Source organism: Microcaecilia unicolor, chromosome 3 (genome assembly GCF_901765095.1).
Source record: "Microcaecilia unicolor chromosome 3, aMicUni1.1, whole genome shotgun sequence".
Classification (NCBI taxonomy): domain Eukaryota; kingdom Metazoa; phylum Chordata; class Amphibia; order Gymnophiona; family Siphonopidae; genus Microcaecilia; species Microcaecilia unicolor.
Genome location: NC_044033.1, coordinates 9379927 through 9397189, shown reverse-complemented (window position 1 = coordinate 9397189; position 17263 = coordinate 9379927). Strand labels below are relative to the sequence as shown.

The window sequence follows — 17263 nt, the reverse complement described above, 5'->3', positions numbered from 1 at the left end:
GGCAGAATGAGTGTTATCTGCACGATTATCTTTCCTAAATGGCTGTACATGTTCCAAACTTTGCTGCTGCTGCTGCTGCAGAAGAACCAGAGACAAATAAACTCTTTGCTATCCAAATTCTGTTGGGCCAAACGAAAACTCAAATTGAAATTTAACTTTTGGGGGGCACATGGAGGTGAGGGGATTGGGGTTGCCCAATTTGCGTTTTATAATCATGCTTGCTTGTTGACATACATTCATGATTGGCTTTAAGATACTGAGTGCTATACACCCCTGGCTTTAGAAAGGGCCTACTGTGCTCCTTATCATTATCTTCTCCCTCTTACAAGTCCCACTCAAAAACATACCTCCTTTCATGGTTTCTAGACTTTTGTTAAGACCCTTGAGAAAGGCTTGGAAATATTTGATTCCCCACTTGGGAGGAGTCCCTTCCATCACCGATTTGATCCCTATTAGAGGAAATGTTGACTTTAACCACCTGGGCTTAGACAACATGAATTTTTAGCTTGGGACACTGCAAATATTACTCTGTTAGAGCACATTACTGTACAAGATAATTCTATTATCCCTTTTGAGGAACTCCAGTTATGTATTGGGGAGCGCAGGGGGAATAGATTCAACTATTGTCAATTGAAGCATTATGTGCTTTCCTTGGATTGGCGTGCTCTTAATCTCCAAGTTGGCAATAAACTACATGCACTTTTTCATGATATCTTGGAAGAGGGAATCTTGAGTTTCCATAATTTGCTCAATAAATTGGAGGCAGTTAAAGAAATGAGTGAAGTTCGGAGGCGATGGGTCAAGGGTTGAACGGTTGACTATTATTAAACAAGATAAAAGGTTGGGGATAACAGTTGAAGACAATGTAGAGGGAGTTCCAACAATAGGTTGGCTTTGTATTATCCCGCAGTAGCAGAGTGGAATGTTTGGAGAGGAATCAAAAGAGCGAAAACCATGAAGGTAGGGAAAAAAAAGGAGCGCGGCAAAACAAGTAAGGGGGGAGGGATAGGAAACCAGATAGGGTACCGTAATAATTATAGCATGGCCATAGGTTGGACAAGTCTGACTAATGTCAATGTGTCAGGTAGGAGTGGCCAAGGGAGCATTGTTGAGGAATGTCCGTGCTGTCTTCTTCTTCAGGTGTTGAAACCTGTGCTGTCCACCACAGCTCCTGTCCACCTGCTCTGTGTTTGCCCAGCTGTGCATGTAAAATCACATGTACAGAAAGACATTCTCATTTTTTGTTAAATGTGTCTAAAAACTATCCATATAGACATCAGGGGGTCAATATTCAAATACTAGTTATATGTTTTGTGCTGTGATTATGAATAACTGCTTTTGTCAATATCCAAGGGCTTTATACATATAGCTCTATATATAGAGACAGAGCAAAAGGGATAGAGCCACAGAAACATAAAAATGATAGGTACAGGCGCCAGTATTCTGCCTCTTATATTTATAGATTATACGTTTGACTCAAACATGGGAAAACCAAATGTAACTTGGGAACTCTGAGCCAAATGTAGAAATTATCTATACAGTGCCAACATTCAGGCTCTTATATGTGTATTTTATACATAGAGGGGCATAATCGAACGCGAACGCCTATCTCCATGGGGGTCTATCTCCGAAAACGGGTATGTGAAGAGGCGGGACAGACCGTATTTTCAAAAAAATGGACGTTTTTCAGCTGGGCGTTTTTTTTTTTTTTTTTTTTTAGTGATAATGGAAACTAAAAACACCCAGCTCAAAAACGTCCTAATCCAAGCCATTTGGTCGTGGGAGAGGCCACGATTCGTACTACACTGGCCCCCCTGATATGCCAGGACACCAACTGGCCACCCTAGAGGTCAGTGCGGTGGACTTCAGAAAAAGCTCCCACATGCATAGCTCCCTTACCACGGATGCTGAGCTCCCAACCCCCCTCACCCAAAACCCACTACCCACAAATGTACAACACTACCATAGCTCTTAGGGGTGAAGGGGGCACCTACATGTGGGTACAGTGGGTTTTGGAGGCCTCCCATTTACCAGCACAAGTGTTACAGGTGGGGGGAGGACGGGCCTGGGTCCACCTGGCTGAAGTGCACTGCGGTACCCACTAAAAGTGCTCCAGGGACCTGCATACATGCAGGCCTCTAGGACTTGTTGCTGCTGTATAACATTGGCACACCAGTTGACACCTGAAGACTAATCTCTCCAAAAACGTCCTTTAGACGGAATAAGCACGCTTACTCACAGTTAACTGCAGATCAGAGGTTGTGCCCCACTGGCAACGAGTCTCCCTGGTACTGAGATTAGCAGCAAGTCAGAGCTGGCAGAATGGCGTACAATGCCCTTTTTCAGCCACATTCAAGGTAAGAACTAAGTTCTGTAACGTGGCTAACACAAGAAAGGGAACTAAAACTGGCTTACAAAAATGGCAACTACCTCATGGACTACCGGAAACAAAACAGGGCACACTCTGACCCAGTCAGCAGGGGGAAAAGCACCATGGGAGTAGAGCCTACCAACTACCAACATCATGAGCATTTAACACAAGCTAGTGGAATCACGGAGCCCAATACCCTACACCCACCACAATGCATTGCTGATGTGACTCTGCAGTGCGCATAACAGAAAAGGTGTCATACTCACCCGACAGCCACATCAGAACCAGGGAAAGGCTGTCACAGGATAGAACACATTCTGCTGTCATGGAGGTGAGTACGGCATTTGAGGCTGGCATAGAGGCTGGAAAAAAAGTTTGTAAAGTGGGGTTTTTTTGGTGGGAGGGGGTTAGTGACCACTGGGGGAGTTCAGGGAGGTCATACCCGATTCCCTTCAGTGGTCATCTGGTCAGTTGGGGCACTTTTTTGGGACCTGTTCGTGAAAAAAAAGGGTCCAAAAAAAGTGACCCAAAATCACAGTAAAAACGCCTTTTTATTTTTCGATTATCAGCTAAAGACGCCCATCTCTCCTCGGCCGATAACCACGCCCCCGTCAACTTTACCCGTTTCCGTGACGGATTGCAGTTGGAAACGCCCAAAATCAGCGTTCAATTATACCGATTTGGGCGCCCACTGGAGAAAGACTCTCATCTCCCGATTTGGGTCGCAATATAGGCGTTTTTCTCTTTCGATTATAAGCAGGATAGTCTCTGCTACTCAGATATTCTACGTGTGCGTGCGTGCGTGTGTGTGTGTGCACGTGTGCGGGTGTGCGTATGTGTCATTAGCAGGACATGCCGAAGCCCTAGAAATCCCTTTCCCTAGAAAAACTGTTCCAGCATCCCAGAGTATATCATGAGTTAGGGAATGCCTGAGCTGGAATGGAAGGGGAGGAGAGGGAAGGTCACAAGTGCATAGGAGGGTGTGCAGGGGCAGGATTAATAAAAAGAGAAGCCCTGTAGAAAACGAGCCTCCCTGGATCCATAGACAGTATATAATTGCTCCAAGCATGTCCAAAGAGGGGGAGCTCTTGGCCGGTCCCGAGAGGTTTGAGGAACCCACTCCTATGGAAGTAGAAATGCCCGGGGTAACTGAGAAAGAGAATATGTCTAATTCGGAGTACATGGACTGAACTGAGCAGACGTTTTAATGGACCTCCAAGGTATGGAAATATGAAAAGGATAGAATGAATTCCCAGTTCACAGAGAGAGACTTACCTGCTACCCGTGCATGGCAGCTATGGGGTGGTAGATAGTGCCTAGAACGTGAGAAAAAATATCCCAAGGAGAGGAGCTGTCAGGGGTCCCAAGCCTACTGAAGCTGAAAAAGACCCCAAACTAAAGAAGAGACTGAGAGAAATAAAGTACCTGTCGGATTAAAGCAGTTTTGGAGGGCATTCTTCCTTTTTGCGATATTGAGACTAAAGGAGAGCTTTCTGAAAATTCCTGGAGGAAGCAGGACACCAGAGAAAGCACTGGAGTTTTCCAGAAGCTCGTTTGCATATAACTTGTGGACAGTTTAAACCTCTGGCTCACAAGTTGTGGGAAGAGCGATCCAAGTATCGGCCTGTTTATCCGACATTGCGGCATGGATGTCTAACCGCCACCTGAAGCTGAACATGTCCAAGACCGAGCTCCTCGTCTTTCCTCCTAAACCCACTTCTCCTCTTCCTCCACTCTCTATCTCTGTTGATAACACCCTCATCCTCCCCGTCCCATCTGCCCGCAACCTCGGAGTCATCTTCGACTCCTCCCTCTCCTTCTCTGCGCATATCCAACAGACTGCCAAGACCTGTCGCTTCTTCCTCTTCAACATCAGCAAAATTCGCCCTTTCCTCTCTGAACACACCACCCGAACTCTCGTCCACGCTCTCATTACCTCTCGCCTGGACTACTGCAACTTACTGCTCACCGGCCTCCCACTCAGCCATCTATCCCCCCTTCAATCCGTTCAGAACGCTGCTGCACGTCTCATATTCCGCCAGAACCGATATACTCATATCACCCCTCTCCTCAAATCACTTCATTGGCTTCCGATCAGCTATCGCATACAATTCAAGCTCCTCCTCCTTACCTACAAATGCACTCAGTCTGCGGCTCCTCACTACCTCTCCACCCTCATCTCCCCCTATGTTCCCGCCCGTAACCTCCGCTCACAGGACAAAGCCCTTCTCTCAGTACCCTTCTCCACCACTGCCAACTCCAGGCTCCGCTCATTCTGCCTTACCTCACCCCATGCCTGGAACAATCTTCCTTTACCCATACGCCATGCCCCCTCCCTACCCATCTTCAAATCTCTGCTTAAAACTCACCTCTTCAATGCTGCCTTCGGCGCCTAACCGCTCGAGATATATAGAATGCCCCAATCTATCCACCCTATCAGATTAACTGTTCACTCGTCCTCTAGATTGTTCACTTGTCTTTAGATTGTTCTCTTGTCTTTTAGATTGTAAGCTCTTTGAGCAGGGACTGTCCTATGTTTAAATTGTACAGCGCTGCGTAACCCTAGTAGCGCTTTAGAAATGCTAGTTAGTAGTAGTAAGTTGGATTTATGTTATAGATTAATGCCAACATATTTTGGACATATACAGTATTTATGAGGATGTCTATTTTGAACTTGTCTGTTCACCCTGAGTATGAAAGGGACCCTTAACAAGGACCTTGCTGAGGAGGCAACAAAATAAACAATAGAGGCCCACTGAGACCCACCTGGGTGAAGTAGAATTCTCTACCTGTTATGGAGTACTGTGCCTTCCTGTGGGAACCCCTTTTACAGACACAAGACCCCACTACCTACTACAATATGTATGTTTACATACAGCTAGCCCTGCTAAATATGTATATGTTTCACTAAATATAGGAATAACTGAAAAGATTAGACATTTCCAATTATTCCTACTACTACTACTTAACATTTCTAGAGTGCTACTAGGGTTACGCAGCGCTGTACAAATTAACAAAGAAGGACGGTCCCTGCTCAAAGGAGCTTACAATCTAAAGAACGAAATGTCAAGTTGGTGCAGTCTAGATTTCTTGAGTAGAGGTGTAGTGGTTAGGTGCCGAAGGGGACACTGAAGAAGTGGGCTTTGAGCAATGATTTGAAGATGGGCAGGGAGGGGGCCTGGCGTATGGGCTCAGGGAGTTTGTTCTACGCATGGGGTGAGGCGAGGCAGAAAGGGCGGAGCCTGGAGTTGGCGGTGGTGGAGAAGGGTAATGAAAGGAGGGATTTGTCTTGAGAGCGGAGGTTACGGGTAGGGAACGTAAGGGGAGATGAGGGTAGAGAGGTAAGGAGGGGCTGCAGATCGAGTGCATTTGTAGGTTAGTAGGAGAAGCTTGAACTGTATGCGGTACCTGATCGGAAGCCAAGTATCTTGGACAGGAAAGGTAGGAGGGAAATGGGGCGGTAGTTGGAGGGACAAGTAGGGTCAAGTGATGGTTTTTTGAGGAGTGGTGTGACTACGGCCCAGAGGTTTCACTGAAAATAGATCTGCAGCAAATGAACTTAAGTATTTAAACAAAAGTCTTCAATACAACTGATATTTGGCAAATATTAAGGACAATACGTAAATTTGTATAAATACTAGGGCTACATTTATGAAGTAGGCTGTGAAAACTTTAAGGCAGTTTATAGCTATTCTGCATGCTGCTTTAGATTCTTTTAATTTGTAATTTTTCAATCTGTATTTTGTATTTCTTATCTTTTCATTACTTTTTATTCTTTAATTTATTTAGGGCCGCAGATTGTTTAAAATTGTAACTGTGATTAATTGCATATTTAAAGGTATGCTATGTATTTATTCCGTCTCCCCCCCCCCCCCCCCCCCCCCCCCCCCACTACAGCTCCTTGTACCTCTGGGCAATGTAGGGTTAAGTGACTTGCACAGAGTTACAAGGAGCTGCACCGGGAAAATAAACAGACCCATTGTTAATCGCAATTAAATTTGTAATCAAAACGCAGCTCTAATAAATACAAAACATTTTCTAATCCTTACTGCATAACCCATCCCTGAACTGTGGCAGCAAACCAGTTACCTTCCTCATGGTCAACCTCTGTTCTAGAGACAGGGAACCATACAATTCAACAAAAAACATGAACTACAGGACATGGAGACACTCACCCCCTCAGAATCCTTGGGATTTGTAAACATGTAATCAAACACATGATCTATGTTTGCCATTTTCACTGCAGCTCTGGAAAACAAACAAAAAAAAATACCACAGTTACCCTCAGTGTTCTCTTGGGTATCTCTCAAGAACCGACTATATGAAGACCCAGCAATACCATCCCCAAGCAAGCACCAACTTCACTGGAAGTTGCTGGGGGCAGACACAATATTATAGCAGTCAATTTACATGTTGGCTAGATGGAAGCAGCTCCATGGATATGGGCATAAAAATAATCCTCAAAAGAAATGTGCCTTTTAATAAACTTATTTTCAGGTCAGCCCAGAGGCAATAAATTTGGTTCATTTTACAGGTTAGTTAACACTAGGAACAGAGCTGCCAAGGGGTCCTGATTTTTGAAAGGGAGATTTCAGTACACGCTCCCAGCCCCCGCTCCACTGTACCTCATGGTCCTGGCACACCTCAATCCCACAGCCATTGCAGAAAATATTTTATTTACACCAGTGACAGCGGGGATAGGGAGGGAGTGTTTCAGTTCACTCTATTATACCCCCTTATCCAGCAGCTATTGCCTCCAGGGGCATAACCCCTTTCAGCTTAAGCACACTCCAGGTCGAATCGCTGGCGGAGATGCCTAGCCCCGCTAGCTGAAGAGGATCATTACATGAGCCCCCTACTGTGCTGTTTGAGTAGTGCAGCAGTTGGCAGCGTGCTTCAGCCACCAAAGCTGGACTTTCTGCATACGCTCAGTTCAGGCACTTGAAAATAGAAAATAAGATTACACCTTTTTATTGGACTAGCCTAATACCTTTTTCCATTAGCTTTCAGAGGCCAAAATCTCCTGCCTCAGGTCAGGGACTGCTATTATAGTATCCTCTCCTTGAGGAAAAAGTGTTGGTCTCTGAAGACTAGTCAAAAATGTATTAAAATTAGTCCAATATAAAGGTATCATCTTATTTTCTATTTTATTTGTATTTATTAACCTTTATTAACACAGCTACATTACTTTATCCTAAATTAATAATAAAATTATTTTCTCTACCTTTGTTGACTGGCCATTTACTTTTTCCAATTGTGTTGCTCCTGTTCTCGTTTCTGCTTTCCTTTGTCTTAACTCTTTTGCCAGGGTTTCCTATCCATTTGTCATTTTTCTCCCTCTTGTTTCTTTCAGTTTTTTTCAATTTATTTTTCCGCCTCTCTGTCCAGATTTAATTCATTCTTACTATCCAGTCGTTAATTTCCCTCTTTTTCCTTAATCTACCTATGGCTTTTCATCTTTCCCTCAACCTTGCTCTCCCCTATGCCCCTTCCTCTTATTCTCCAGTCTTTCACTAACTCTATCCACTCCCCCTTTCCATCCAGCATCTTCCCTCTTTCCCCCCATTCTTCCAGTGTCTCCCCCTCTTTCTCTTTGCATCCTTCAATCCAATGTCTTCTCTTCATACCCTTCCATCCAGCATCTTCCTTCTCTCCCTACCCTTCCATCCAGTGTCTCCACTCTTTCTCTCCCCATCCTTCCAGTGTTTTCCCTCTGCATCCTCCCATCCAGCGTCTCTCCTCTTTACATCCCCATTCCTCCAGTATCTTCCCTCTTTCTCTCTCCCTCCCTCCTTCCATCCATCATCTCTTTCTTTCTCTCTCCATCCTTCCAGCCAGGGTCTCTCCCTTTCTCCCCATCTTTCTTTTTTTGTTATTTGCATGAAGCCTTTATTTAATGTTAAAACATGACATAAAGCTCATTGAGCAAAACTAGCAGTATACTATAACTTGATTTATACAAACAAAAGCACCTTGTGCACCGCTGTCCAACAGTTTCAACGTCTATAAAATACCCCCAAAGAACTTCAAAGTTTTAAATTTTATCATTAAAATATATCCCCCCTCGGTACCCACTCTTCCCCTTTCTCCCCATCTTTCTACCCAGAATCTTCTCTAGCCCTTTTCCATCCGTGTCCCCTCTTTCTCTTCCCATCTTTCCACTCATCATCTCTCTCTCATCCTGGTCTCCACGTATCACCTCTCTCAACCACTCTTCCATCTTGGTCCCCACTTTTCTATCCTTTTCCTTCCCTCTCGCCATTCAGTATCTCCTCCTCTTTATGCAGTGTCTCAGCAGTGAGCTGGAGAATGTCCCGCTTTGGCGGGAGTGCGGGAATGCTACTACTACTACTTATCATTTCTATAGCACTACTAGACGTTCGCAGCGCTGTACACTTGAACATGAAGAGACAGTCCCTGCTCGACAGAGCTTACAATCTGCATGGACTGCATTTACAGCTCCTGGGTGAGGGGGAGGTTTTCAGGATATCCACAATGAATATGCATGAGAGAGATTTGCACACCAAGAAGGAAAATCTCTCTCAAGTATATTCATTGTGGATATCCTGAAAAATGACTGGCCAGGTGGTCCCTGAGGACTGGGTTAAAAATCACTGCTCTATATGTTTTCCCAGTTTTTTGGCTTGTTAGTTTTTCTCTCCAAAGATGAGTTTTTTTTATGAATGTCACTTTATAGAAATGGTCAAACTCCAACTCAAGGGAAAAAAACAGGACTATTTACACAGTCTCTAAGGAAACAGGTTCATTTCACAAGTCCCCAATGGTTTTTCCAAGTCTGTCCTATCCTGGTCACAAGTCTCTAGTTAGGGAGATCCTTCTTGTGGGCCACTTCCGGTCCCACTCTCGTTCCTCAGCCTGGGGCCACTTCTTTCCCACTGTGCTGTTACCATCCACTTCGGCTCTTGCCTGCCAGCGGGGGCCGAATCAATGCTTCCTCCCAGCAGAGTCTCTTTGATCAAACCAGGATCCTCCTCTGTTACTCCAGAGCCTTGGCAGGGGCTGGGCAACCAAAAGCCCCACATCTTTCCCGCTCAATAAAGTTACAGCCCAACCTCTATGGGCAGAGTTTATGAAACATCCCTCCCTCCTCCTACTCAGGTTCTTCCCTTTAGTGACCTCTGAGGAGAGAACACGACTTTCAGAGGGGGTTACTTATGTTTATGGTATGATCACTTACACCAGCACAACAATTGGTGTAACGCCAATGACTAAATGTTAGGCGGAACATGCATAAATTATAGACTATAATTTATGCATGTATTAGCACACTCAACCCATGTGCACAACCAATGGCAAAATGCACAACATCAAAACATGGCACATACTTTTCTGTTAATTAGTATACTAGCAGAGGCCACTTACTACTGTACCTGAACGTACACCACTTTGACAGTGTTTGGGCTTGCAGGCAGTATATATAACACATTAAAAGGCCCTTTTACTAAGCTGTGTTAGATTCTAATGCACGCCTAATGCAGCTTATAATATCGTACTGCGGAGAGTGCTCAAGCATCCTGCAGTAACTGTCAAATGTGTGTGGTAACCACATGAGCTATAAAATATTTTTATTTCAGGGGGTGTGTGAGGAGGAGGAGGGAAGTGGACATTTCTGTGCTAACCAGTTAGCACAAATACATTACTACACGCTAACCAGTTACCACACGGATTTCTAATGAGCTCTTACTGCCTACAAAATGAGTAGTGGCAAGTGCACACGCGGTAATTTGAAGAAAAAAAAAATCACCATGTGCTAACGGCAACATTAATATAAAAAAATAGGACAAAGCTGCAGTAAAGTGCACAGGAAAGACACCACTTTTTACCACAGATTAGTAAAGGGATTCCTAGATAAATAAATGCATGTAAATTACAAGAATACCACCATTTACATGCATTCTCTGCCACCTAAAATTATCCCCTTAAAAATGTACTTTGAGTCCAACTTCCCATTATAATTTGGTTCGCATTCCACTGGAAGCCTACAATCCGTGCATTTCACTTGCAGGTAATGCTTTTCTAGACATTAAACTAATGCAATCTCATTTCCCAACATCCAGCTCTGCGTTCTGAGGAGATCACACTCTCTGTACTCAGGTACTAGTAACTCATATGAACATGCACATGGCCCTGGGGAGAACACTGCTTTACTACTTCAATCTCTGGATGTAAATTAATGTTGCAGTTCCATTAAGAAGACCAGCTGCACCACAGGCTGTCAACCTTAGCAGCCTTTCAGACCTGTTCAGGAAGAAAACTCCACGAATTGTCTCATACGGATTGGATCTTGTTCGAGCTCGTCGCATCTCCTCTCCATCCAGCTCATCAAACACACTCTGCAGATTTAAAAACACTTGTCAGATACAGTGGGACGGCGAAGTCTCTGAACATTCAAGTAGGAGGCAGCTTCAAAGTACTCAAAAACTACTGTCCATCTATGATTTAAGTTTCATGACCTTTGGGGGGGGGGGGGGACACTCATTTTACAAAATATTTTCCACATCAAAGGGCTTTTACCTGCAAAACGTATCACTATTATATTATACGATGGCAAATGAGCACGACAGACACATTCCTCGGGGAATTCTCTGCAACCGTGCCACAAAGAATTTGGGCAAAACTCCCCTCATGTACAGAATTCTTGCATAGGTGCAGGCTTCAGTAGCTCTCCCCAACCCCCACAGATCATGCAGCCAGGAGTTGATGAATGACTGCACACCAGGCTGCAATCCTCCACCATCCAGTTACCAAGTAGTACATTTTTAAAAAATAGCAGAAATTCACTCAAGACATAGTTAAACTCTGGAACTCGCTGCCAGAGGATGTGGGAAAAAGCAGCTAAGGTAGCTATGTTTAAAAATTCCTGGAGGTAAAGTCCATAAGGTGGTAGTGGGGAAAGACACAGCTTACCTCTGGGGGTAAAATCGCATAGAATCTTACTACTTTTTGGGGTCCTGTCAAGTAATTGTGACCCGGATTGGCCACTGTTGGAAACAGAATACTGGGCTAGAGGGACCTTTGGTCTGACCCAGCATGGCTATTCTTATGTGAGTAAACACAACATTTACACCTGCCTAATCATTTCTATAGCGCTACTAGATGTACACAGCACTGTATATATTATATGCAGGTACTTTCTCTGTCGCTAGAGGGCTCACAATTTACGTTTTTGGTACCTGGGGCAATGGAGGGTTAAGTGACCTAACCAAGGTCACAACGAGTTGCAGTGGGAACTGAACCCAGGTTGCCGCTGCACTAACCATTAGGCTATTCCTCTACTGTTTATAAAGATAAGTGGCAAATACAACGAAGTAGAAACCCCCCCCCCTTTTTTTTAAACCACAAACCCTGATACATCGTTGTCCCCTTCCCAAACAAGAAATAACCCATCCCTCCCATCACCTATGGTTGGTACAGAATGTAAAGTAAATTACATATTTAGCAATCTACTGCGAGCAACTAGAGAAAATGTACTAAAAAAAGGAGTCCAAATATTTTGAAAATGTAAATCTTCTGAGGAGGCTATATCTTGGACGGCTAGACGTTCCATGCAAAGGATGAAAGACATATGAGTAAGGAGCCTACTTATAAAAGGCTCATAGGTGCCTACGCTGCCTTTATAAAGTAATCCCACATCAATTATCCCCTAATTATATGAATGTTTGAAAATAGTTGGACATTGGTCCAATCAGAAGGGCTAGATCAAATGATCGTTTTCCTCATTAGGCAACCATCACATTTCCTCATAGGTCCGATTTTCATTTTCAACTATTAAACTTTCTTCTTAAAGTGTTTCCTAAGTTTCCTTCATCATTTAACATTATTCATTCCATCCACTTTTTCCAAAATTATAACATGAGTGCTTCTCTCAGTTGATCAACACAATGTGTGAAGTCTTAAGCGACAGACATTGTGTTGATCAAATGAGATAAGCACTCATGTTATAATGTGGACAAATGCAAAGCGATGCACACTGCGAAGACTAATCCAAATCATAGTTACCTGATGCCAGGGTCCACCTTGGAAGTCAGCACCCAAGAAAAAGATCTAAGTGTCACTGGAAACAAGTTAAAATCTTCTGCTCAGTGTGCAGCAGTAGCCAAAAAAAAAACAAACAGGATGCTAGGAATTATTAAGAAAGGTATGGTAAATAAGACCAAGAATACTGTCATCCCAGGAGGTGGTGAAGATGAAAACAGTAACGGAATTCAAAAATGCGTGGGACTATATTTGCTTGATGTCAAAGCTTACAGCTTTGTGCACAGGACATTTACTGCAACATCAGTCACCCTCACAGAACACCTCTGGCTAGATATATATGGCAATATAAGGGAGAAGGTTGAGTCGATAGTTATTTGTGGGGGAGGGGCTAGGGGAGGGGAGGAGGGGAAGGGGTGAAGGGGAGTTATAGGACATGAACATATGAATTTGTCATGGATGGTCATTGTATAGTACACTGAGTGTATCAGAAATGTTCTTATTGTCACTGAATTTAATACTGAAAACAATAAAAAATGCATGGGAGGATAGGCCTGGCAGCGGCAAAAACCACGATAGTTGCGTTTTGGAAGCAGACCGGGGGGGGGGCCAACGGTGCAAAATTGGAAGGGGAAAATTAGGGTAATTAGATTAATGGAAGAACTGACGGATAAAAGGCGGGGGAGGTACAACTCAGATGCACAAGAATGGAAACATTTAGACCAGATATTGGGGTATGATCTGAAGGGGGAGGAGGGAGTGGGAGGTCAAGAGAATAGGTCTGGAATGGGAGATGGGGGGGATTGGGTAAGGGATGAGGGTGGGGGGCAAGGGGGGACAAAAAGGGAGAAAAAGGAAGTGGAAATAGATTTTGATGTTATCTCATGATTCCATGTTTGTATCCCAAAGTTTGCTGAAGTTAGGCTTGATGTTAAAGTTGAGTGGGAATTGGAATTGTAAGGTTTCTTTATGTATGCGGATGATTCAATAAACTCTACAAAATTAAAAAAAAAAAATGCATGGAAAAAAAAAAGGAATTGGGAGTCCCCTCGTTCAGTCCCGGTATTGCCCAAGATCATCAATACTATGTACCAGATCCACAGTAACATGGATTTGATAAGCCTCAGTTTGCCTCACAATTCTATGGTGGTGGAGTCCGCTCTCAAAAGAGCAAGGATTTCCAGGGACTGTGCCTCGGTTCCCCCAGGTAGAGAAGCTAGAACCCTGGATTCTTTTGGGAGGAAGATATTCCAGGCCTCAATGCAAACTATCCCCATTAACTTCCTTGTAAATGCAAGGGAAAAAGACAATTTGAAGTGTCTATATAGAAATGCTAGAAGACTTAAAAATAAGATAGGAGAATAGGAGTATATAGCACTAAATGAAGAGATAGATATAACAGGAATTTCAGAGACCTGGTAGAAGGAGGACAATCAATTGGAGCCCTAAGCGCTTTAGACTTTCCTCATAGGGAAATCATCCCATTCCCTTTATCATTTTTATCACCCTTCTCTGTACTTTTTCTAATTCCACAGTATCATTTTTGAGATGTGGTGACCAAAATTGCACAAAGTATTCAAGGTGCGCACCACAGAGTGATACAGAGGTATTATAATTTCCTCATTTTTGTGTTCCGTTCCTTTCCTAATACCTAACATTCTATTTGCTTTCTTATCCATAGCCTCACACCGAGCAGAGGGTTTCAACATATCATCAACGATAACACCTAGATCCCTTTCCTGGTCAGTGACTCCTAATACGAAACTCTGCATCATGTAACTATAGTTTGGGTTCCTCTTTCCCATATGCATCACTTTGGGAGACTGGGCATCCAAATGGCAGATAACGTTTAATGTGAACAAATGCCCAGTCTCGTAAGGTCCTCTTGTAATTTTTCACAATCTTCTTTCGATTTAACAACTTTGAATAACTCTGTGTCGTCAACAAATTTAATTACCTCACTAGTTACTCCCATCTCTAGATCATTTATAAATATGTTAAAAGCAGCAGTCCCAGCACAGACCCCCTGAAGAACCCCATTATTTACCCTTCTCCATTGAGAATACTGACCATTTAACCCTACTCTCTGTTTTAACCAGTTTTTAATCCATAATACGACACTATCTCCTATCCCATGACTCTCCAATTTCCTCTGGGGTTTTCATGAGGTACTTTGTCAAATGCCTTTTGAAAATCCAGATATACAATATCGACTGGCTCACCGACATCAGGCTCTCTTGAAGGAAAAACTGACAGCCCTGTCTGAATCAAGCCACAAAATATGAGTGGTACTGGAGTTCTCTCCAAGGTTACTTGGATGAGCTTTAAAACTTGACTCATGTGGATTAGTCTACAGCTATATCAACTGGACCTTGAACAGCCTCTCACGTTAGGGATGGGGTTCTTTTTTCCCTTTGTAATGTGGAAAAAAGGTTGGGATGAAGTAGCTTTGTATCTTTAGTAATACTGTCTTGTTAGAGTGTTCATATATTTAAAATTTAATAGAAGTACAAGTTTAAAAAAATAAAAAGCAGTGTCTACACAGTAGCCTGTTGCCAGATATCCAAAAATCCGTTAGTAACTGAGATTAACGATGCACATATGAGTCAAGAGTGGGTTTTGTGTTTTAGCACGGAAGCTATTTTATTTATTGGGATTATGCACTTTTATATCAGACTAGACTTTAAGCCCGTAAAAACGGGCTATTATAGGAAGGGGGGGTTGAAAGGCCCGCCCCCACCGCCGAGTTCGCCGCTGCCCCTCCCCCTCCGAGTTCGCGCCCCCACCACCGAGCCATCACCACCCACCTTCCACCCGGCCGGGCCCTCGCTCCGCTATTGAAACAGCGAGGGTCCGGGAACGCAGCACTGAGCTCTGCTGAGCTGCCGTCGGCCTTCGTTCTTCTTCTCTGCCTGCAGCTGCCTGTCCCGCCCTCGGGTGACGTAACGTCGTCGAGGGCGGGACAGAGGCAGAGAAGAAGAAGGAAGGGCGATGTCGGCAGCTCAGCAGAGCTCAGTGCTGCGTTCCCGGACCCTCGCTGTTTCAATAGTGGAGCGAGGGCCCGACCGGGTAGAAGGTGGGTGACGGCGGCGACTCGGGTGGGGGGAGCGTTAGACAGCGGTGTCCCTCCCTCAGCAATGCGCAGTACAGACCCTCTGTGTTCCGCCCCCCGTCATCACGTATTGACGTGGGGGCGGGGCAGAGAAGGTCTCTATTGCGCATTTGCGAGTGAGTACGGTCACTCGCCGTTTATATGTTTGATGTTTGATGCTTACATTACTTGCTGTTATTTTATTGCATTCTTATAGTTCTTTTTATATCACAATATTACCTTTTAGTTTAGTGGATATGATTTATAGTATTTTATCTTTATTTTCAGATTTATTTCACCTGTCACAAATCAGGTATCATGAAAGACATTCTTGCTATTACAGAACATATGTTACAGTACGCATTCGCAATTATTTGCATTACCTTGTTTTACTAGGATATCTGATAGCGTATGTATTTGGCCCCATGACTTTGCAAAGAGAAAATAGCAAAGAAACCAAATGATCCTGAGCACTGCAGACAAGTGTCACACACAAAGTCCATAGCTGAGGCATCGGCAGCTACTAGACAGAGGCTCTCACTACTTGAAAACTAAAACAAGAACACGAAAAGAACTAGAGATGCCCAAGGTCAGTTGAAACAGAACATAAGAATTGCATTACTAGGTCAGAAAAAAGGTCCATCTAGCCCAGCATCCTGTTTCCAACAGTGGCCAATCCAAGTCACAAATATCTGGCAGGGTCCCAATCATTAGCTACTTAATTCCAGGGATAAGCGGTGGCTTTCTCCAGGTCTACCTTACTAATGTTTTATGGACCTTCCTTCCAGGAATTTGTCCAAACCTTTTTCAACCCTGCTACACTAACTGCTTTTATCACATCCTACTACTACTACTTATCATTTCTATAGCGCTACTAGGCGTACACAGCGCTGTACACTTTCAAAAGGGCAAATATGATAAAATGAGGAAAGTTATTTAAACAAACAAAAAAGCTAATGGAACAGCTGCAATATTCAGACTGTGGGAAGCAGCCCGCATAAGTGCCGTGATCAGCGCTGATCCCAGATATTCAATGCCCGTTTCCAGGTTTCTTTTGGTTGGCTGAAACTTAACAGGCTAAATGAATATTCAGCACTAGTCGGTTAAGTTTATAGAAATCAAAGATAGGACTGCTATTTAGGCAGTCCGATTTGGCCGCTAAATTTAGCCAGCCAGCACTCAAATATTCGTGGATAGCCGGCTATATCACACAATACAGCCAGGCAAATATTCAGCAGAGAAAAAACTGTCTATCTCATCTCTGAATAACTTGAAGAGAACAAGAGATATGCATAAAGCACCATATGCACCCCTCTCCTCAAGTCGCTTCACTGGCTCCCTATCCGTTTTCGCATCCTGTTCAAACTTCTTCTACTAACCTATAAATGTATTCACTCTGCTGCTCCCCAGTATCTCTCCACACTCGTCCTTCCCTACACCCCTTCCCGTGCACTCCGCTCCATGGATAAATCCTTCTTATCTGTTCCCTTCTCCACTACTGCCAACTCCAGACTTCGCGCCTTCTGTCTCGCTGCACCCTACACCTGGAATAAACTTCCTGAGCCCCTACGTCCTGCCCCATCCTTGGCCACCTTTAAATCTAGACTGAAAGCCCACCTCTTTAACATTGCTTTTGACTCGTAACCACTTGTAACCACTCGCCTCCACCTACCCTCCTCTCCTTCTTCCTGTACACATTAATTGATTTGCTTACTTTATTTTTTGTCTATTAGATTGTAAGCTCTTTGAGCAGGGACTGTCTTTCTTCTATGTTTGTGCAGCGCTGCGTACGCCTTGTAGCGCTA

At 43.9% G+C, this 17263-nt stretch overlaps 1 protein-coding gene across 1 annotated transcript in view; it reads right to left on the bottom strand.

The window, feature by feature from the left end:
* The window catches only part of CMTR1 (cap methyltransferase 1), a gene marked incomplete at its 3' end in the record, with an annotated part of 151237 nt that overhangs the window by 76296 nt on the left and 57678 nt on the right, over positions 1-17263 (bottom strand). Inside the window, 2 exon segments of the mRNA XM_030195764.1 lie at positions 6547-6619; positions 10631-10725. Of these exon segments, the coding sequence (XP_030051624.1) occupies positions 6547-6619; positions 10631-10725 (168 nt within the window).